Here is a 23,720-nt window from a genome sequence, read left to right on the forward strand (position 1 = left end):
GATAACAGAATCATTCAGTAAGTAAACTAATATTAAACCTTCATTAATTTTATTATTGATGTTTATTTTTAATTTTCGACGAAATACAATCAATTTCAACAATATGTACTGCTGAATCTCATTCTGAGTTCATATAATTAGACTGGAAAGCTGCCCACCTAAAAAAAAAAAAGGAAGGTCCCGCACTGAGACAGGTCCCGGAAGCGAGTGAAAGTGAAAGTGCAGAGAGCAACTGTGGAGATCACATCCTGCAGCGCCCTGGGTTTAACTCGGTGAGTTCATGACGGGAAATATGTAAAACACATTTAAAACGGGGACTTGACTTTTGTGTTTCTGCGCTTATTATTTATTATTATATTGTGTTTAGATCGACTCAGTGCTGGATTAAACTAGTACGAATTACAAGATGGCGGCGTGATAAACAGGCGTCAGAACGGTGAAAGGAGAATGTTTTAGTAATAGACAAACATAGTCTAAAAGGCTAGTTCTTGAAAATAAATATTTTAACACACTGCTTATAATAATAATAATAATAATAATAATAATAATAATGATGATAATAATGATGATGATGATGATGATTATAATAACGCATATAGAATAATAAATGCTAAAAAGTATTATAATACTTATTATCATTTATTATGTTGATTTTTAATTATGCTCCGATTTACAGACCCAACCGAAGGTACAAACTGTTTTGAAGGTCTTGGCAGCTGGAAATGCATGTTGTGACAAGCCTGAAGGAAGAGAAACAGGAGACGCAGTAGTAATCTTTTATTACAGGGGGGCACAGGCTTAGGGAACAGAGAGCAGAACAGGTTTTACGGTCTTTCCCAAACCGTTCACTCCTCACTGCACTACACATAGGGTCCGTCCCAAAGTGAGCTGTCTACGTAGGCACTGACTTCATAAACAGCTGTTTAAGTCGAGTGCTTCCTAACGGTCGCCCGTCCTGACGAGGCAGATTATTGAGACGCTCGTTCCCGCCCACTGCACGCGACCAGTGTTTACTTACATCAGCAGCAACCATCGCCTCCGCGTCAGCGGTACGGACTTACCTCTTCCCGTTTTATCGCGATTGTAAATATATTTTCTCTGGAAGAAGAGCGAAATAGACTGGATTCGTGCTTGGATTCGGCCAGATTATAACATAACGAGGCGTCTAAGAATTGGGACAGCCTACGTGTCGGGAGCGCGCACACTATGACGTAAAATGCTCTCTATGTAGACAGCTCACTATGTTTTGGGACAGACCCTATGCGCCATATGAGTTTTTTTCTAATGAAAGGAGAAGATATAAATTCAGGGGCAAGCTTTGGAACGCGCTTTTTGCTTTTATGCGACAGAAAGGGGCGATGGTTTCCATGGTTACAGAGAGCCGCTTTTCTTGCCCGGCTCTAAAGTGTAGGTCTTCATTATTATTCCTGCAGCTCAATCAAGGAATATGTCAGTGGCATAGTGTAAGTTAATTCATACTTGAATGTGCATTATTGTTAAAATTGTCTATTTGTCTATGAAATTGCCAAGTTTACGTTCACAAATCACGCATTCCATGACTTTGTTGAAAGACGAAGATTCTGTGCCTAAAATTTGCATCTAATAATGACCAATTATAATCATTTATTGAAAAAGAACCTATTCTTTTAAAGTTTTTCTTTAGTTCTGTTTCTGAGCTGCAGTTCAGTGGAGTGTGGAGGTTGGCTGTGCTATGGTGGTCACTCCTAGGGTCATATAGCCCACTCCCTCTACATACTAATCAGTCTGATCACAAACATGGAGGCAGAGTGGACAGGTGGAGTGAGTAGGGTGCAGGTTATCGCAGTCCTGAGAGCTCTATACCCACCAGCCAGACACATCACACAGTGAATTCACACACACATGTGTGCATAAACAATTTGCTTATACTGCAGAGATGAGCTAACAGGTTTGTAATGTTATATAAACACATGTAACCACAACGTTAGAGTAGAACATGAACACAGTTAATAGCCTCTAATTCATACCAGAAATGTCAAGGGGTGGAGCACATTCAAATATGTCGCACTCTATGAGTTCCGATTGGCCCTGTATTGCAAAATGGCTACCTTTATGGCATTTTTGGAATTTTATTTTTTGTCATTTTAGTTAAATGTACATTTAACAATATGTTTCTTGATAAAACACCCCTGTAGGTATTCATTAAAATATCTGTATATTTTTGACCAAAAATTCAAATGGAATTAATCTGAATTTACTGAATTTACTTTAATTCAGTATATTCTAAATTTATTATGTTTGGCCTAGACACTTAACTCATATTTTTAAATGGTAGATAAATTCCTCCTGTAAATTTGAAATCAAATTAATTAACCAAATATATCCCTAGTCTTTACCAGTGTGTTGTCACACCATCACTGACCTTGGAGAGCACTTCTAGGGGAAATGTACAGTGTCCTGTTGGAGCCTTTCAGCATCACCCACGTTTCCAGAGGGTAGGACTATCTGCAGTTCTGAGGGTGAACGCAGGGCCTTGAGAACACCAAAATGAGTAGTTTGCGGCTGTATTAATGTTTAAAGTCTCTTTTTTTTAAAGTTTAAAGTTCTCCCAGATTACTCTGCTGAGAGGAAAAGAGAGGAAAATTAGCTGGATCTAGGACTTCCACATTCTTCCTCCGGGTGTTCCAGTTTCCTCCCACGCTCAAAAAACACGCATTGGTAGGTGGATTGGTAACTCAAAAGTGTCCATAGGTGTGTGTGTTTGTGTGTGTGTAAGCTCCGGACCCACCGCGACCCTGAACTGGATAAGCGTTACATTTACAACACTCTGCATTAATTACAACAGTGAAATCTGTTCAAATGTTACCATAGTAAATTTAACAGGTTCTGTACTGTTGTCCCCACATACAGTATGTAAGAATTGATTATTGCTAATGAAAAGGTGATGCAATTATGATATTAATTGTTCATATGAATGTGAATATTTATTTATTGTTTTAAAACACCCAGAGACATGTCAAGTTGTTCATGAACAGTAAAGACTACGATGGAGACTCACAACCCCAAAAAGGGAAGAGGAAGCTCTGAACAAACGTGAGTAACATTCTGTTGGATATAATACTAATACTACTACTGCTGCTACTACTACTAATACTATTACTACTACTACTAATAATAATAATAATAATAATAATATATTTTATTTCAAGTGCCTTTCTATGCACCCAAGGACACTATACAAAGACAACAATAAATATCAAAACATTGAAGGGGGAAAAAACCTCATAAAATATATTATTCCTAAATAAATAATTAAATAAAATACAAAAATACAATGAACAGGTCCATGACACAGTGTAGAGTAAGCAGAGTTGAAAGTATGTTTTGTTTCTTCTTTCTATGAGTGTGTTTGTCTTGTGCTATCTCCTGAGGTGCTCGATCCCAGGAATGTGTTAATGGTTTGATTTTGTTTTTTCATTTAAATCATGTATTTATTGTTATTGCACTATTTTATTTGTCTTTTGTGTTTTAACTCTTATTTGAATTGTTTTATTTGGCATTAAATGTAGGGCAAATTCTAAGTGATTATATTGTCATTTCAACCATAAAACAACAAACACACAACTACATGTAGTGCACAAATGCAAACCCATGCCAAATATAACAATAAACTAGGGAGGGGAAACAGTGCAGTGACAGCAGTGGACTCTAAAAACTAAAGCTGCCTTGAACATCCTGTAGGATACTCAAATAACCTGAAATTACATTTTGAGTGCCTCAAGAAACCATTTAATATAATGGGGTTACTAAAATAAGCTTTGTTAGTCTACAAAGCTCTTGCAGGAACTCTCACTGCCTCCCTGGGTTCCATTAAGTACCATCCTTCAGCTCTAGCTTCCTGGAGGAGCCCTTCCTTTTTGAATGATCCCTCAAGTACCTGTGTGTTCCTTGAAAAACTCCTGGGCCTTAAATGCGTTATTTGAAGAACTCCAGACTTTTCTGTGGGTATTTGAAATATTCTAGATTTTTCTGGGGTTCCTCAAAGTTCTCCTTTATTGTAGAGAGCTTTTGAAAATAGTATTTTGAACAACCAAGACATATGAAGCCCCTGAATCACGAAAGCATGATTGAACTTGAATTTGCATTTCAGTTTCATAAAAAAAAATTGCAAATGCATAAAATAAAGTGCTATATTTACTTTTTCGTTGCTATATTAAATTATGTATTAAAATATAGTTGTGTAAGTAAACATTTAAAAATAGTATATTTGTATTTCCATCTCATCTGTCCATGATCTCATCTGTCCACCGTTCCATTATGGCTCTGTCTCTTCAAAGTTGTCATGGCACATGTTGGGGAAAACAGACACAGGACAGTACAGGACAGGGCCAAGGCGTGACAGACGCGTGACATGACAAACCAGACAAAAGACTGACAGATCAACAAACAAAAAGGTGAAAGGACTCAGGACAGGAGAAGCAGAGACAGGAGACTAAACACCAGACTGGAATAGGCCCTGGAATGGAGATTGGACTGGGGACAAGAAACTGGACAGGACTAGAAACAGGGGCCAAGACAGGATCAGAGAGGTACAAACAAGTAAACATAGGCGAATGCCCAGGACTGGCACAAGTTAGAGGTGTGTGATACCGGGAATTTTGGTGTTGATCCAGTACCAAGTAAATGCAGGTCCAGTATTGCTGATATCAATACAGATACCTTTAAACATTTAAGCTTCATAGATCCAAAGCATTCAAAAGACCTAGGATTGAATTTCGCCAAACATTGTATGTGACAATAAAATTCTTCATTATCACAATCAACATTTTTGTTTAGAAACAATGGAACATTAACAAAACAAAGTCTGCTTTAACAATAGAAAAATAATTCGTTTTAATATTTATTATATAAAATTAACACACCACACCAAATACTGTAAACAGTTTCAAACTTATTCTGTTTTTCAACTTGAATAATACAAAAAATAAGGAATTTCTTCAATTAGATGCACTCCTCTGCGTTTTTTTTTCTTCTTAAAGAATTTTAAAAATATAACTTAAAGCTAATTAAATCTCTTCCACTCAGACATTTCAATACTGCGGTGGTGTCTCTCTCCATACTGTGATGAGTTGACTCGAGGAGAGCACTGAGCGGGCCAGGCTGAGCCTCTACCTGATTGGCTGTTTCACTGGCGCCGCTGAGCCACATGATGTTGCAACAACAAAAGACGAGAGGGGGAAGGGTACGCTGCTCCGTGCTGCGTGACACAGTGCAGCGCTACTCTTACAGAGAGTAGATTTTAATGTATCCGCTGCACAGCAGTCGTGCAGGAGAGAAAAAAAAAAAGCTTGAGTATTTATCTTTTGAGTTGAGTATTGCTCAATATCAATACCAGTTTTGGTATCGATATTATCAATATTTGGATCGATCCGCCCACCACTAGCAAAAGTCTGTGGTGAGGTCTGAGAAGCCAGCTGGGGCACAGCTCCAGGAATCTGCCCAGAAGTTGTCATGGCCGATCTAGGAAGCAGCTGGAGCCACAGTCACTTTGCCTTGATCGCTGCCTTCACAGGAATGGTGTGGATCGCCACCTTCACAGGAACAGGAGTGGCAGGGATCGCTGTCATCATAGAAACAGGAGCGGCGGGGGTTGCTGCCATCGCTGGATTCAAATCGGCTTGCATTGCCGCAACCACAGGAACAGAAGCAGTGGGCTTCACTGCCATCACAGGACCAGAAGAGACAGGGTTCACCGCCCTCACCAGAGCAGCAGCAAACAGTCCAGCAACGAGGTCCAGTGACTTGGACTGCTCGAACGGCATGTGCTGCTTGAGGAGCAGGTGCTAGAGCTGTTGAGGTTTCGGGAGGTCCAATGGGCGCATTCATGAGGAAGTTCATGAATTTTCCCAAAAAGTTTCCCCAGACTTGAAGGAGCAGTCTTCCAGTGAGGGCGAAGCTCCAGCACACTGCTCCCGCCAGCTCCATTGTTTGGGGGTGTGGAGGACACTTTAGGCTCCACAACATACCAAACTTGAGTGCCAGGAACAGAACAAAATGGAGTGCACTGAATCACACACCCAGCAAACAGATTCCTTGTTACGTCCATGGTAAAAGGTTGGTTCTTCTGCCATGGCTGGGCAGGGAATGCAAGGAAGATTTTATTAACAGGACCAAAACTAAACAAACAAAACAAACCCGAGCAGTAGCAAAAACACTAACTACATTAAATTGAACAAAACTAAACAGGAGCAGACAGGAACAGATATGAACAGACAGCCGTGAACTGGTGTAGACATATGTAAACTAAAAGACACAGAAACACACATCTACACACACAAGAACTGATCAGGCAAAAAAGGGGTATACATATAAAGCACAAACAAGGAACACCTGGGACTGATAATGAGAGGGCAGGACTATAAAGGAGACACTGACGAGAGGGCGGAGCAGGCAGGAATAGGGAGGAGACAAGAACAACAACAAACAGAACCATGTGCTATATGAGCACATGGTAGGGAAAACAGACACAGAACAGGCCCAGGGCATTAATAATAGCATTGGTAATATTCACAACAACAACAATAATAGTAATAATTTAAGGGAGAAAGAGGAGGTGTGGAATGAAGGAGAAGTATGATATCCAGCCCGGAAGCTCAGCTAAGAGAGCCCAGAAATTCCAACCTGAAGTTTTATTATTATTTCTAGTAGAAAAATTATAGTTTAAGAAACAATATAGTTTAAATCCAGCAAAGCTCAATGCCACGTCCAGAGACCTCAGACCTCTGCCCCTCAAAGTGGTTACAAGAGCTTCAGGATCAGCGATGGAGAAGTCCCCATGATCCCTCAGAATGATCTTCTGAGCAAAGGCCCAGGACAGACCTGCATTGACGTGTCTCTCACCAGGAGGCAGATCAGCGATAACGGAGAATCCCCACAGAAAACTTCAGAACGCCACCAGCTCCGACGGAGTGGTCCCCGTATCTAAGATTGTGTCTCTGGCCAAATGGGAGAAGAGGTACAGCCACTGCTGCAATGCTACAAGACGTGTCTACAATGCTCTGGAAAGCCCAGTGACAGTGACAGTCTGAAGCCAGCTCCAGTCCTCTCCAGGGATATGCAAGGCCACTATTTAAATTATTTCATAGCTCAGGAGATTGGTGCTGAATGCTTTGTTTTGGGATAAACTATAGCCATTTTATGATTTATGGTAATTATCATAGAGAACTCCCCTCATATATTAATCTCCTTGGTTACTCATGTATCACTGTAATCCATTTCATTAGTCATTTCATTCATTTATTCATTATCTGTAAACCCTTATCCAGTTCAGGATCGTGGTTGGTCCACAGCCTACATGGATCATTGAGCGCAAGGCAGGAATACACCCTGGAGGGGGCGCTGGTCCCTCACAGGGCAACACACACACTCACACATTCACTCACACACTCACACCTAATGACACTTTTGAGTCACCAATCCGCCTACCAACATGTGTTTTTGGACCATGGGAGGAAAGCGGAGCACCCGGAGGAAACCCACACAGACACAGAGAGAACACACCACACTCCTCACAGACAGTGACCCGGAGGAAACCCACACGGACACAGGGAGAACACACCACACTCCTTTCTTGTACTGAATTATTAATTTTAGTTCAGATTCAATATCGGAGCCAAGAACCTACAATGAGTCAATGAGCATAATACATTAATATTAATTAATTTTAGCTAATGCTGCTATATAATATGTAAAGTCATTCAACATGATGACCTACATGTACAAGCTGAGACTGCACAGGTAAAGACACTACATATAACTCCCAAACGGAGCTTAGCAAAATTAATTAAATAATTAATTATTAATAAAATAATAATTAATTTTCACGGACTCCACTACATAATAATAATAATAATAATAAAAGCTTTGTTTAAATTACATTTTTGTTTTGTTTACAGGAAATGCACAAAACATTAAACCTAAATACATCATGTGTAAGAGATTATACAAAGCATTTGATTGTAGCATTAGATGAAATAAAATGTTTTTAAATAACTGGTCTGTAGGTGCTCGTATCAGAGCTGAACAGTAGAAACAGCGCCGCTGACTGAGCTCTGGGCGGGCCGGGCTGAGCGACGGTTGCTAGGCAACAGAAATCAACAGCGGCGCACAATAACGTTAAGGATAAATTATACTCGTCTAGCGATTTCTTTTTTTAAAGGTTAGTAACGTTAATAAAAACATTGTTTGGATATAAAACAGCTCAAAAAAGAATTAAGACATACTAAAGAACGTATATTTAAATAGTGAAACGCGTTTTAAATGACTGTTTATTTGTGTTTGTTTGTGATTAGCGCATTCACAACTGTAATGTAGCTAAGTCAACCTAAGTTTATGGGACTTAACTGTATTTACATTTATTTGTTTGTCATTGGTAGGTATTTATTTAGCATAAGGCATGGCTTAGGGAACAAACTCCTTTTCCAGAAGTTGGGACACTTTAAAAACTGTATTGTAATTTGTTAATTCCCTTGCACTTTTACTTAAGAGACAAAAGGTAAAGATAAAAGTGTTTTCAGTGTTTTCAATAACAAATTTAGTCCTAGTTGTTAAATATAAACAAATTTAGAAGTTAATGCTTGCGACACACTCAAATAATATTTGGACAGAAGCATGATTACCACATAAAGGGAAGAGGAAGCTCAGAACAAAAGTGCGTAGCATTCTGTTGGAGATAATACTAATACTGCTACTGCTGCTACTACAACTACTACTATTACTCCTACTACTAATAATAATAATAATATTTTATATTTTATATTTTTATATTTTATATAATATAGTTTTATTTCAAGTGCCTTTTTATGCACCCAAGGACACTGTAAGAACACAACAATAAAGATTAAAACATTGAAGGAAAAAAAAAACTCATAAAATATATTATTCCCAAATAAATAATTACATTTAAAAAATGAACCAGTCCATGACAGGTCATGAGTGAAATAAAATGAGAAAAGCTCTTGCACAGTCTGGATGTGAAGGCCTGAAAGTTCCCATGCCTTTTTTCCAGATGGTAGTATGGTGAATGTGAAATTCTCTGAATGTGAACACCAAGGAATGTAGTGTGCTTCACCGTCCCCACCCTGGAGCCGTTGATGTTCAGTGGAGAGTAATCAAGCCTTGTTTTTCTGAAGTCAACAGCCATGTCTTTTGTTTATTCCACATTCAGAAACAGGTTGTTGATACTACACAAGTCTGTTAGCTGTTGCATCTCCTCTTTGAACATTGACTTGTCATTCTTGCTGATGAGATTCACCACGGTGGTATTGTCAGTGGATTTGAAGATGTAATTTGAGTTGTGCATTGCTGCACAGTTGTGAGTCAGCAGACTGAGCACACAAACATGGGAGGCTTCAGTATTCACCGTGGTGGTGCTGGAGATAGTTTTCCCAATCTGAGGTCAGGGCATCCTGGGTCCTGTTGCAGATCGAGTTGTTGAAGCCCTGAGTTTCCTGATCAGGTGCTGAGGAATGATAATGTTGAATGCAAGTGATGTCTATGAACAGTGTTCGAACATAAGTGTCTTGGTAGTGACTATGGCTTCATCTGTTGAGTGCTTTGGATGATTCCAGACTGCAGGCAGTCAAGTGATGGGGCAGCAGGGTCTTGAGGTGCCTCATAAGAAGCCACTGGTGGTGGTTGCCTTGAAGCATGTTGGTACAACTGCATTGCTTATGAAGCTGTTGAAGATGTGAAGACATCTGTAAAGTGATCTGTACATCTTCTGAACATGTTGCCAAGAATGTTTTCTTGTGTTGCCCTGGAAGGAATGGAACAGACACAGCAGCACTGCTGGAGTTTTTTAATCTCTCAGTGTCACTGCTGTACTGAGAATAGTCCACCAACTAAAAATATACAGCCGAAGGCATCCAAAGGGCAGTGTCCTGTGGGAAGCTAATGAAGGACTAGACGATGACCAGCACAAAATAACTCCAAGACTAACCATACATCGGCAAGCTAGGTGTGTCTATTAGAGTGGACAGTGTGTGGGCACAGGGTTTAAAACCTCAAGCAGCACAGCAGATGTATTTTTATTGCTTTATATAAACCAGTAACAAAATGCGTGTGATGAATTATAAAATTGTTGGATTATTTTTATGTGTTTTCTTTGTAGATTTCAGACCACAGATTCTCCAGATCCCAGCGGTGTCTCTATGAAGAGTCACAGGTCTCTACCTGGCTCTCCTGCGTTCAGTGAAGGAGGAGAGCCCAGCTGTGTGTCTATGAAGAGTGAAAAGTCCATGGGGAGACCTCCACATTTCAGTAGTGGATCTGTTCTCTCTGAATCCAAGTGAGTGAAAACCTTTCATTATGTCACTGATGAGTACAGAACACAGAGCTCACACAGCAATGGTTGCTAAGCAACAGAAATCAACAGCAGTGCAGGTGCTGAGAAATGATAATGTTGAATGCAAGTGGTGTCTATGAACAGCTTTCAAACATAAGTGTCTTGGTAGTGGCTATGGCTTCATCAGTGCTTTGGATGATTCCAGACTGCAGGCAGTCAAGTGATGGGGCAGCAGAGTCTTGAGGTGCCTCATAAAAAGCCACTGGTGGTGGTTGCCTTGAAGCATGTTGGTACAACTGCATTGCTTAGGGAGCTATTGAAGATGCGAAGACATCTGTAAAGTGATCTGTACATCTTCTGAACACGTTGCCAGGAATGTTTTCTTGTGTTGCCCTGGAAGGAATGGAACAGACACAGCAGCACTGCTGGAGTTTTAAACCTCTCAGTGTCACTGCTGTACTGAGAATAGTCCACCAACCCGAAGGCATCCAAAGGGCAGGGTCCTGTGGAAAGCTTCCTGGGGGCACTAATGAAGGACTAGAGGATGAACAGCACTCCAACACTAACCATACATCGGCAAGCTAGGTGTGTCTATTAGAGTGGACAGCGTGTGGGCACAGGGTTTAAAACCTCAAGCAGCACAGCAGATGTATTTTTACTGCTTTATATAAATCTGTAACAAAATGCGTGTGATGAATTATAAAATTGTTGGATTATTTTTGTGTGTTTTCTTTCTAGATTTCAGACAACAGATTCTCCAGATCCCAGCGGTGTCTCTATGAAGAGTCACAGGTCTCTACCTGGCTCTCCTGCAGTCCGTGAAGAAGGAGAACCCAGCTGTGTGTCTATGAAGAGTGAAAAGTCCATGGGGAGACCTCCACATTTCAGTATTGGATCTGTTCTCTCTGAATCAAAGTGAGTGAAAATCTTTCAGTATGTCACTGATGAGTACAGAACACAGATCTCACACACATTCCTGTTGGTCCCTGATTTTAACCCTAAGCCTCACCATGCCACACTTTATTGTAAGTTGGCTGTTTTACAGTGTAAGGCTGCTTTAGGCTTCATGTGTACAAGGACTTTTATGCTCATGAGCCTGAATACAACTGGAGAGGAGCTTCGCTTTTACCAAAAAAAAAAAACAAAAACAAAAAAAAAAAAAAACATGAAGATCCAATTCTGAAAAATAAAAACCTAAAACTTAACCAATTAACATATATCCGAATATTCCAAACATGTTCTGTTATTTTCTCTTGTCCATATATGCTCTACAGCGTGCCTCGTCTAAGAATGTAAAGCTATCTATAGTGATACTCATATACATAAAAATATGTTGAATTTACACACTCTTCAGCCAGCATCTCAACCATGTGCTTACACAAGTCACAATTGAATCCTTTCCCAGAAATAAACTCCAAAAGTGTGTTTATCACAGAGTTCACTAAACAAAAAGGCCATGTGGCTGCCACCAAGAGCTACAAGCAAATCACAAGTCCCGGCCAATTCTTTAGAACCGACCAGCTACACACTGCAGGTATGATTTGGGTGGTGGATCATTCTCAGCACAGCAGTGACACTGACGTGGTGTTCATGTGCTAGTGTGCGTTAAACTGGAAGGAGTGGATGGCACTGCTTAGAATATTGCACCAAACAAAGACATCCAGCTGAGAGTGTCCAGTGGGCCACATCCTGTGGGCACTAATGAAGGACTAGAGGATGACCAACACAAACTGAAACTAACCTAATTATACATCTAAAAGATAAGTTTGTCTAATAGAGTGGACACTGACTGGGTTTGACTCTCGCAGCACTGCTGTGTCTGATCCACTTGCACTGATACAATGATGCATTTTTTAATTTCTTCATTAAAGTTTGTGGCAAAATGAGCGTATTGATGGATTGTTTGTGTGTGATGTTTCTAGATTTCAGACACAGAAAACAGATTCTCCAGATCCCAGCGGTATTTCTATGAAGAGTCACATGTCTCTACCTGGCTCTCCTGCGTTCAGTGAAGGAGGAGAGCCCAGCTGTGTTTCTATGAAGAGTGAAAAGTCCATGGGGAGACCTCCACATTTCAGTAGTGGATCTGTTCTCTCTGAATCCAAGTGAGTGAAATTCTTTCATTATGTCACTGATGAGTACAGAACACAGAGCTCACACACATTCCTGTTGGTCCCTGATTCTGACCCTAAGCCTCAGCATGTCCAGCCACTGACTGTACAGTACAGTAAAAAGATTATGGAAAATTAAAACATGTTTGTAAAATGTAATACTATTGTGATAATACTGATATATTTATGTTGTATTTGTACTAGTTTTGGTACATTGTACACTGTGTTAAATTCCCATCAGCCAGCGCTCTACTGAAACAGCCTTGCCGGTTAACAATCTAAAACCAGTCCATTTGATTCAAATGCTCACTCTTCTGCTTTGTCCCTTCAGCTGGAGGATGGACGATCAGGTTCAGGATCAGTCCAAATGTGGACTGGGTTTCCATCTTCTGACTGATCCGGTCTCTGTCAACTGTGGGCACAGTTTCTGCAGGCAGTGCATCAACAGCTTTTGGGAGAGTTCAGATCCATCAGAAGACTTTGTCTGTCCTCAGTGCAGAAAGAGATCTAGAACACGTCCAGTTCTCCTCCCACACAAAGTTTCCATTGAGCAGGGTTCTTACCAAGCAGCAGGTTATGATCTTAAGATGTCCTTAGAGGGACACAAAATCAGCATGAAAAGCAAGTATGAGAACTTATTTGAGGGAGTCAAAACCCCAGGCAATAAAAGTCTCCTGAACAAGGTTTACACGCAGTTGTACATTATTGTGGGAGAGATTGAGGGAGTGAATATAGATCATGAGGTTTTACAGATGGAGAAAACACCCAGGAAACGCCAGCAAGACACTCCAATCAATTGCTTAGACATTTTTAGACTTCTACAGGATCCTTGCACAGGCCTGATGGCTGAAGATCCCAGACTCGAAGATAGTGTGCCGAAGCTCAGAAGTGTTCTGACTAAAGGCATCGCTGGAATTGGAAAAACTGTCTCTGTACAGAAGTTCATTCTGGACTGGGCTGAAGGAGCAGCCAATCAGGAGCTGGATCTCATGTTTGTGTTTCCGTTCCGGGAGCTGAACTTGATTAAAAATGATCAGTACAGTCTTCATGGACTTCTGTGTGCCTTCCATCCTGAGCTCAAAGATCTGGACCCAGAGATATATGACCAGCTCAGAGCTGTGTTTATATTTGATGGTCTGGATGAAAGCAGAGTTCCAATGGACTTTAAACAGTGTGAGAAAGTGTCTGACATCACCGTGACATCATCAATGGGTGTGTTAATGACAAACCTCATCAGAGGAGATCTGCTTCCCTCTGCTCTAATCTGGATCACCTCCCGACCAGCAGCAGCCAATCAGATACCTCCTCGGTACATCCACCGTGTGACAGAAATTCAGGGATTCACCGACCCCCAGAAGGAGGAGTACTTCAGGAAGAGAATCAGGGACCAAGACCAAGCCCAGAAGATCATCTCCCACATTAAGACAGCGAGGAGCCTCCACATCATGTGCCACATTCCCATCTTCTGCTGGATCTCAGCCACTGTTCTTCAGAGAATCATCACACAGAGTAACACAGAGATACCTAAAACTCTGACTGAAATGTACACACACTTTCTTCTCACTCAGACAAACATGAAGAAGGAGAAGTATGAGGAGGAAGATGAGACGGACCCAAAGAAACTGCTGGAGTCCAACAGAACCGAGCTTCTGAAACTGGCTGAACTGGCTTTCAAGCAGCTGGTAAAGGGCAATGTAATGTTCTATGAAGAGGACCTGAGAGAGAGCGGCATTGATGTCACTGAGGCCTCAGTGTATTCTGGGATCTTCACTGAGATCTTTAGGGAGGAGTGTGTGCTCTACCAGAGGAAAGTCTACTGCTTTGTTCATCTGAGTTTTCAGGAGTTCCTGGCTGCTGTGTTTCTGTTTCACTGCTATGAGAACAAGATTATGCAGCCACTGCAGTCTTTTAAACCATGGTATGAATGGTGGTCTGAGAATGTTCCACTGGATGATTTTCTGAAGGGAGCGCTGAATAAAGCTGTAGAGAGTCAGAATGGACACTTGGATCTGTTCCTCCGGTTCCTGCTGGGAATCTCACTGGCGTCCAATCAGAAACTCTTACAGGGTCTACTGACCCAAACACAGAGCAGCTCAAATAAAACCACAGACTACATCAAGGGATTAATTAAAGGAAATTATTATCCCATTTCAACTGAGAGATCCGTCAATCTGTTCCTGTGTCTGTCTGAGATGAAGGACCAGTCACTCTCCAGAGAGATCGAGGAGTATCTAAACACAGAGAAACACTCAGGAATGTATCTCTCTCCTGGACGGTGTTCAGCATTAGCCTGCATGCTCCTGACCTCAGAGGAAGAGCTGGAGGAACTGGACATGAGCAAATACAACATATCAGCGGAGGGTTATAGGAGACTGATCCCAGCTGTGACCGTCTGCAGAAAAGCTCGGTGAGTGTACATTAGTGTGATGTCCCTTACATTTGCATATAAACATACCACAAAAGGTAAGGAAATGTGTGTTTAGTAGATTATTTCTTTGTTGTAACAATTCCTCCTGGGCATAAATCTTATATTGTTGGAAAGCCTGTTAAGTTCCCTTTTAAATGGTGCCACATTTGTAAGGAACATGCATTAGTGGGATGAGCAGGAGAGCTGAGTATGTGGGTTGTACCCCTGAAAAATTTGCCAATCCCCTTTAGTAGTAGATATAATAATAATAATAATAATATAAAATAAAATATAATAATAATAAAGTCTATAAAGGCTTTAACATACATTTTGACTGAAAGCATGCTAATTAACCCTAAATTCAGGAAGACTGCTTTCTTTTCAGACTCACAGGCTGTAATCTCACCAAAGTCTACTGTGAAACTCTGGCATCAGCTCTACACTCAGTAAACTCCTCCCTGAAAGAGCTGGACCTCAGTAACAATGACCTGCAGGACTCAGGAGTGGAGGTGCTCTCTGCTGGACTGAAGAATCAGTGCTGTAAACTGGAGGCTCTCAGGTGAAATTTTATGTATGGATTTTGAATATTATGTAATGATTTCCTTCCTAAACAGAAACTAATGAACTTTGACCAAATTAGCACCTTCAAGGTGTAGATGATGGTGTTTCTTTGTCATTAGTCTGGTGGAAATTTGAAACTATTTTCTATACCATGTTACTTGTGAATATACCAGTATGTGTTTTTTTTTTTTTTTTTGTCCAATATCCATATAAGAATAGTCCAACATATACACCTGGCAATGCGGTTTGGAAACACGCTGGTAAAAAAACACACTGTTAAACCTACAAGTGGTTTAACACTTCCTGCACAGGACTACAGAGCCAGTCTTTAAAAAAAGAACCAACAGTAAATGTATTCTCTTTTTGACATGTCCAGTTCAATAATGGAGTTTTATGTCATTGGGAGATCAAAGCTTATTATATATAATATTGAATGAAAAAGTCACAAATCCAGTATAATCTTTAATTAGAAGAATTTTCCATTTAAAATATATTAGAGATTTTTAAAAATTAAAATTCATTATGAGCTACTTGTGCTGAAAAAGTGACACTTTGAATTTACTATCGCTACATGAAATGGTTGCTGGAAATTAAATAATATACATCCAGATATCATTTGAGAAAAATGTTCTCAATATAGATATTGACAAATATTTTTGTAATTATTTCTGTAAAAATTCTTGGATACTTGATTTCAATTCTCTTTAAATTTTATGTACATTATTCCTTTGTAGCCTAGCTATGTGTAATCTTGGGGACGACGCTTGTGAGACTCTCAGCTCAGTTCTACAGTCAGTACACTCCTCCCTGAAAGAGCTGGACCTCAGTAACAACGACCTGCAGGACTCAGGAGTGGAGCTGCTCTTTGCTGGACTGAATATTTCAAACTGTAAACTGGAGACTCTAAGGTGAGATTTGTAAATTCAGTCCCTTTTCTGAGTTAATTTCTTTTTTTATTGTTGTTGTTCTATCTTTGTCCTATAACTTTAACTCTCCTTACTGGAGAGTTACATACTGGTTAGTCAGTAGTCAGTCAGTAAATAATAACTACAGTAAAATTCCCTTATGGTTGTAGTTTTACTGCGTTTATATTTTTGTTCTCCTTATCTGTGATTTTCTACTAAAATCTGGTTCAGTGTAAGGGTACATCATCCTTATCAGGGTGTAACAATGAAAGGAAGCAGATGGCTTGGGTCATTGAAGTCCATATATTTAACAAAAACTATCCACCTGAGAGGATTGTCACAGGGAATGAAAAAGAGAAAACCAAAATGCAGGTGCAAATGTGGAGTTAATAAACACAAAAGCAAACACTTCCCATGAACACACAGGAAAGTCCATAAACCTCAAACTACCAGAGTTAACCTCATAACAAATGACAAACTCTACTCACAAACATAGAGCTTATATAAGGACCTGATCTCTAGAAAAACCTGTGAATTGGGTCACCTGACCCAGTGAGGCTCACAGGTGAATGTACAACAACAAAACATAAACAAAGACACCATGGCAAACAGACATCACATGCCACTTCATAGGAGTCATATCACATGAATAGGACCAGACTGGGACAAAAGCATGACGAGAATAGTATACTTATAATTACTGCTTAGGCGGCACGGTGGCGCAGCAGGTAGTGTCGCAGTCACACAGCTCCAGGGACCTGGAGGTTGTGGGTTTGATTCCCGCTCCGGGTGACTGTCTGTGAGGAGTTGGTGTGTTCTCCCCGTGTTCGTGTGGGTTTCCTCCGGGTGCTCCGGTTTCCTCCCACAGTCCAAAAACACACGTTGTTAGGTGGATTGGCGTTTGATTCCCGCTCCGGGTGACTGTCTGTGAGGAGTTGGTGTGTTCTCCCCGTGTCTGTGTGGGTTTCCTCCGGGTGCTCCGGTTTCCTCCCACAGTCCAAAAACACATGTTGGTAGGTGGATTGGCGACTCAAAAGTGTCCGTAGGTGTGAGTGTTTGAGTGAATGTGTGAGTGTGTGTTGCCCTGTGGATGTATTCCCGCCTTGTGCCAAATGATTCCAGGTGGGCTCTGGACCCACCACGAGCCTGAACTGGATAAGCGGTTACAGATAATGGATGGATGGATGGATAGTTATTCAGCAACATTACATATGAATATAAATCCAAAAATCTCTGTGTAATTTGATTCTGGTTTGCATGGAAGCTTAATCCTTAATAGGAAGTAAATGTTGGCCTTTCCATATTCTTCCAGCTTGTTTTCCCTTTAACATTAGAATTTTTGCAAAATTATTCATTCTTTTATATTTAATTTCATATTCCTTGTTTTAATCACTGTGTGTATTATTCCTTTGTAGACTAGCTTTTTGTAATCTTGGGGACAACGCTTGTGAGACTCTCAGCTCAGTTCTACAGTCAGTAAATTCCTCCCTGAAAGAGCTGGACCTCAGTAACAACGACCTGCAGGACTCAGGAGTGGAGCTGCTCTCTGCTGCATTGAAGAGTTCACGCTGTAGACTGGAGACCCTCAGGTGAACTTTTATGGGTTATGTAGTAATTTCCTTGCTGAAAATAAACAGATAATTTAATACCTAATAAGCCACTGCTGAGTGGCCAGGCTTATGTTTCATTCTCATTGTCGTTAGTTAGTAGGAAAGTAAACCCAATTGTCCATACCATAATATCTCTGAATATACAAATATATTTACTTTCCACTGTCCATATGAGAATAAGCCTCATGGTTTCCAGAAGAACATCATGGAGGCTCATTACTGTTCAAATGTTCCCACTTGGATTGGAAAGCCCAAAATTAAAGCTGAAATACAATTATTTTCCACACTGCTGTCTTCCTTCCTTAAACATTTCCTGCACAGGACTATGCAGATGTTTTCTTTTCTTCTTATACACTGCCCCAAGTGGTCAAATTAATCATAACAGTAAAACTGTTAAAAAGAAGAAAACTAATTTAAATGTTTCCAAAATTTTATTTAGCTGTTTTTATTGTTGTTACTAACCTGTCAATTTAAACCATATAATTTGGTGATAGTATTTGAATCATAAATATGTAATGAAGCAGTATCTCAACAAGGGATCAAAGACTGACCAAGGTTAAAGACACTGTAAAATACTTGAGTAATTTAAATTTTACATTGATAATTTATCAGAGAAAATGATTTTGAAATGAACTCATTAGCTATTAAGAGCTTATAGAGAGAATATGAAGCTATTAATATTAAGAATATTATATAATAATATTTTTTGATACTTGTTTTATTATTCCTTTGTAGACTAGCTATGTGTAACCTTGGGGACAGAGCTTGTGCAACTCTCAGCTCAGTTCTACAGTCAGTACAACCAACAGGAAATGTTTTCTCTTTTTGACATGTCCAGTTCAATAATGGAGTTTTATGTCATTGGGAGATCAAAGCTTAATGAAATATTGATTGAAAAAGTCACAAATCCAGTATAATCTTTAATTAGAATAATTTTACATTTAAAATATATTAGAGATTTTTAAAAATTAAAATCCATTATGAGCTACTTGTGCTGAAAATGTGACACTTTGAATTTACTATCGCTACATCAAATGGTTGCTGGAAATTAAATAATATACATCCAGATATCATTTGAGCAAAATGTTCTCAATATAAATGATTTATATTCATGCAAATATTTTTGTAATTATTTCTGTAAAAATTCTTGGATACTTGATTTCAATTCTTTTTAAATTTTATGTATATTATTCCTTTGTAGTCTAGCTATGTGTAATCTTGGGTACGACGCTTGTGAGACTCTCAGCTCAGTTCTACAGTCAGTACACTCCTCCCTGAAAGAGCTGGACCTCAGTAATAATGATCTGCAGGATTCAGGAGTGGAGCTGCTCTCTGCTGCACTGAAGAGTTCAAGCTGTAAACTGGAGACTCTCAGGTGAGATTTGTAAATTTAGTCCCTTTTCTTTGTTAATTGATTTTTTTTAGTTCTATCCATTTTTACTGGTGGGTTAATACATACTGGTTAGTCGGTACATAAAAAACCTCATTTGCTTTTGTAAATGTTTACCATGGCAGTAATTTAATTACACATACAAAAATAAACAAGATAACATTAATTTTAAAGGTGCAATATTCAATATTTTAAACATTAAGTTAGCAGCAAACAATTATTTCCGACATGAAGATATAGTGGCTGCAATGGACGACAGGAGCAGACAAATGCGGGAAGAAGAGTATTTTAATCTCAAAAGGGCAATCCAAGAACCAAAGCTGAAAAAAACACTCCAAAGTCAAAATCTAGATCTATTATGCTAACAGTGTCAAAGGGTAAGGCAAAAGAGAAGTCAAGATATACAGAAGAGATATTCAGCACATAAAGAGTCAATCTTAGAAATATGTAAAATCTAAAATACAAGTAGCAGTATTATGAGAAACTGGGAAACAACACACAGCATTTAAATAGTCCTTCTGCCAGGGGTTGTGTATCAGTACTCAAGTGATGGACATCCCCTTTTCCCTTTCTGATTGGTGTGAGGGTGGCAGTCGAACTCCCAGGACCTCCTGGGAGATCAGGAGGACTCAGAGTCTGTGTGGAGCATCAAATCAGAAAAGGAGGTTGTGTGGACGGCAGAGTGAGAGGCATAACAGTGGTTTAAAGGCTGCAGGAGCAGAGAATGAATTTGGGGGACCAGAAAGTGTTGGCTTCTGAGGTCATTGGAGAAGTAGAATAAATTAGAGTCACCCCAGTATGAGGAAGGAGAGTAGGACTTATCTGAAAACAGAGATGTTCAAGTCTTACAGAGATGTTACCTGGTCTCTCTATTCCAACGTAAGTAGGAGTATACACAAATTATAGTGTTATCACTCTCAGTTGTCCCAAAAACAACCCCCTCACACATCATCATTATAAACCAGTGATAAACAGGCAGAGAAAGATACAAGATTCAAAGTAAAGAATAGAAAAGCAACTCTGAAATGTTTCAGAGTGATCAAAAACAAATATATAATTAATATTAATTATCCACTTTCCAAGAGTTCCCCTCTTTGATTACACACACTGAGTTCTGAAACACTGAGGAAGCCCTTGCCAATAGCAGTTACAAATACATAAAATGTAACTGTTGATTTGATAAATATGATTAAGTGTGCTTACATAAAATGGAAGAGAAACATAATATTGAAAAACTGAATTATTAAAAATATAAGGAATCTATGATTATATTATTTTAAAATTTTCTCAGGGTCCAGGGGCTAAATGAATTAATGGTTCCCTTCATTTCACTTTTCCCTCCTTTCTGCAGATTATCTGGGTGTATGATTACAGATGAAGGTTGTTCCTTCTTGGCATCAGCTCTGAAATCAAACCCCTCCCACCTGAGAGAACTCGTTCTGACCTACAATCACCCAGGAGAGTCTGGAGTGAATTTGCTCTCTGATCTACTGCAGGATCCACATTGTGCACTGGAGAAACTACAGTGAGTTACAAACGTACAGGAGCACTTTGTAGTTCTACAGTTACAGTGGAGACATGATGGAGGTGGAAGCAAGTTTGTCTGACATGGAAATGACATGAGTTCACGGGGTATATATAGGACTGAGGAGAGGAGTTCGGGCGTGGACCTACTTCCAAAATTTTGTTACAACATAACTTCAAAAAAAGTATGCAGTGCAAGAGGAGTACAGTGTTTTAGCTGTAGAACTACAAAGTGCTCCTGCATGGAGCTGAGAGAATGGACTATGAGTGTGACACTATTATTATAGCTGATTGTGGGGATATATTTTATATGTAGTCATAGAGAAAACGAATTTAACATGTAAACATGTATTTATTTAGATTGGAACATGGAGGAAAGAACAGGATGAAACCAGGAGTAAAGAAATGTAAGATACACACAAAACATATATAAAATATAAACACTCAAATACCTCCACACACACAGACGACTTAAACACGTGTACACACATACAAAGGCATATCCACATTGTATTTCTTTTCATGTGTTTTCTTTTCTTGTGTACGTGTGTGTTTGTGTGTGTGTGTGTGTACAGATGGCTGTGATCTCACCCTGGATCCAAACACAGCACATCCTTGTCTCTCTCTGTCTGAGGGAAACAGAAATGTGAAGTGTGTGGAGGAGAACCAGTCGAATCCAGATGATCCGGAGAGATTTGAAGGGTGTGAGCAGGTTCTGAGTGTGGAGAGTTTAACCGGACGCTGTTATTGGGAGGTGGAGTGGAGCGGGGAGGGGGAGGCTGAAATATCAGTGTCATACAGAGGAATCAGGAGGAAAGGAGGTGGTGCTGAGTGTGGATTTGGACTCAATAAAAAATCCTGGAGTCTGAACTGCTCTGGTGAAAGTTACTCTGTCAGACACAATAATCAAGGAGGTAAAACACCTCCACCCCCTTCTCCCTCAAACAGAGTCGGAGTGTATCTGGACTGGGAGTCTGGCGTTCTGTCCTTCTACAGCATCTCACCTCAGACACACACACTCACACACTTACACACGTTTACCTCCACATTCACTGAGCCCCTCTTCGCTGGGTTTAAGGTGGATTTGGGCTCCTCAGTTCAACTGTGTGACACAGAATAGACTCACACACCTTTGGCTTTAGAACAAATGGTAAGTGTGTGTGTGTGTTTGTGTGTGTGTGTGTGTGTGTGTGTGTGTGTGTGTCTGTGTGTGTGTGTGTTAGAGAATGAGAGAGAGTTATTTCACTCAATTCCTCTTACCTCCAACTTCTCTCTCTCTCTGACACCAACTGAAATATGGAGTGCTAGAGAGTGATCTGGATTTTTATTACATATGTCACTTTATATTCTTACTTCTTGTTTGAACATTGTTGCACATTCAAAATGGACTTGGAGATATGTGATTTCAGTTGGATGATGCAGGGAATGATTGCATTATACCCAGCTGTAAATGAGGAATTCGTTCATGTCTATTGTTGTAGGGATGTTGAGTTCTGAAGTGGTGTAAGTGAGTCTCAACTCTACTCTCAGGTCTTTTACACCTTAATCATTTCAAACCTCACACCCATTTCTACTCACATTTAAACAACATCATCAAATGTTGTGAAAGTCTACACTTCAAAGAAGGCCTTGGGCCTTATGGCAAGAATTTGGATAAGGGGAAAGACTGCAGATAGCTAGTTTAATCCTGGGCATTGGCAATTTAGAAATCCTGCATATTTTAAGATGCCAAAAATAGTATATATCCAGGGAAATGAGGACATATAGTTACTCTGCAGTAGCACTAACGCCTGCACAGTCAGAGCTCTAAAACAAGTGAAATGTAATTTCAGCATAAAAACAAGTAATAACAAAGGCCTTTATTAACTTTTGTGTTTATATGTGACTTTAAGTGACCATTGTTTCAGTTCTTAGAACCATTTTGAATTAACAAAATGATTTGTACAGTTTAGTTTTCAGCTGCATTAGAGTCAGCAGTAAATAGCAGTGTTACTGAGAGCTTAAATTTACTCTTTATTCATATTACATGGTTTATGGAACTGTAGATATAACAACATTAATTTTTTTTATCTTTGGCTATTTGTGCTATGTTATTAGCTCTTTCATTATTTAATGGTGCCAGGTTTTACCTTCTCTCAACAGTCATTTCCTATTTATTTAAAATGTAGTAACATATGTGTGTAGTGTTGTTGCCTATTATTTTACATGTTTAAATATAAGTTACTTATGGAGAATCCTAGCAAGTAGTTAATTAATTGAGATTCATTTGTTTAATTACAGAACACATATTTCATAGCAATACAATGCTTCTTCTTTTTCTTTTAAATGTACTCTGTATGTCTACTGCACTCAGTCTCTTTAGGGTGATATTATAATTTAAAGGAGACTCAAACCTCTGGATTGCTGCATTCTTTCCGACAGAAGAATTAGGCCAAATTGTGTACACCAGCATCTCACAACAAAAAAACTTTAACAATGTGAAAGGGAACACACCAATTAAGGTGCAGCATGAACTCATTTGTGATCATGTGTTTAAAGCAAGTCTTTATTGAACATGTGACTAAGTTATGAATAAATCTTAAAATCAAAACTTCGCTTGTTCACAAAAAGTTATTTCATTGTCATTTTGTTCTACTTAACACATTCTGTGTTTTGTGTTTATGATTGCTAGGTTTCTTTAGAGCTCTGATCTTTATGGACATGGGTGTTGGCTACACATTGGTGTTTACAGCTTTCTGATATTTTGTGTCATTTTACTTCTGTATCAGCACAAATCTGATGTGACACCAGTGGCTCACACATTGAACTTTCATGAGTAAAGTGTGAACACACCAGTGGTCACTATATGTGACTACAACCCCTGGCAAAAATTATGGAATCACCATTCT

General features: G+C 39.5%; 1 protein-coding gene across 6 annotated transcripts; it reads left to right on the top strand.

Annotated features, from left to right (window-relative positions):
* The first annotated feature begins 205 nt into the window (after window positions 1–205).
* LOC136694109 (NACHT, LRR and PYD domains-containing protein 3-like) lies at window positions 206–23,422 on the top strand. 6 transcript variants are annotated; one of them, XM_066667478.1, is made up of 13 exons: window positions 206–272; window positions 2,989–3,072; window positions 10,151–10,327; window positions 11,063–11,239; window positions 12,247–12,429; window positions 12,767–14,842; window positions 15,228–15,401; window positions 16,138–16,311; window positions 17,724–17,897; window positions 19,120–19,293; window positions 20,660–20,833; window positions 21,193–21,239; window positions 21,408–23,422. In XM_066667478.1, exons 2-13 carry the CDS (start codon window positions 3,026–3,028, stop codon window positions 21,950–21,952), a joined length of 4,122 nt encoding a protein of 1,373 aa, XP_066523575.1. In that variant the 5' UTR covers window positions 206–272; window positions 2,989–3,025; the 3' UTR covers window positions 21,953–23,422. The 6 variants fall into 6 exon arrangements, with proteins under 6 accessions (XP_066523575.1, XP_066523578.1, XP_066523577.1 ...); XM_066667481.1 differs by lacking the exon at window positions 206–272 and adding an exon at window positions 946–1,049; XM_066667480.1 differs by lacking the exon at window positions 206–272 and adding an exon at window positions 1,400–1,463.
* The last annotated feature ends 298 nt before the right edge of the window (window positions 23,423–23,720 follow it).

The sequence above is a fragment of the Hoplias malabaricus genome, chromosome 4, assembly GCF_029633855.1.
Source record: "Hoplias malabaricus isolate fHopMal1 chromosome 4, fHopMal1.hap1, whole genome shotgun sequence".
In the NCBI taxonomy this organism is placed as follows: domain Eukaryota; kingdom Metazoa; phylum Chordata; class Actinopteri; order Characiformes; family Erythrinidae; genus Hoplias; species Hoplias malabaricus.

Excerpts from the sequence above, each read along its gene's own strand:
- LOC136694109 (XM_066667478.1), top strand. The coding sequence starts at position 3,026 with ATGGAGACTCACAACCCCAAAAAGGGAAGAGGAAGCTCTGAACAAAC. Across the intron at positions 14,843-15,227 it reads ACCGTCTGCAGAAAAGCTCG|ACTCACAGGCTGTAATCTCA; the intron begins GTGAGTGTACAT and ends CTTTCTTTTCAG. Across the intron at positions 21,240-21,407 it reads GAAACCAGGAGTAAAGAAAT|ATGGCTGTGATCTCACCCTG; the intron begins GTAAGATACACA and ends GTGTGTGTACAG.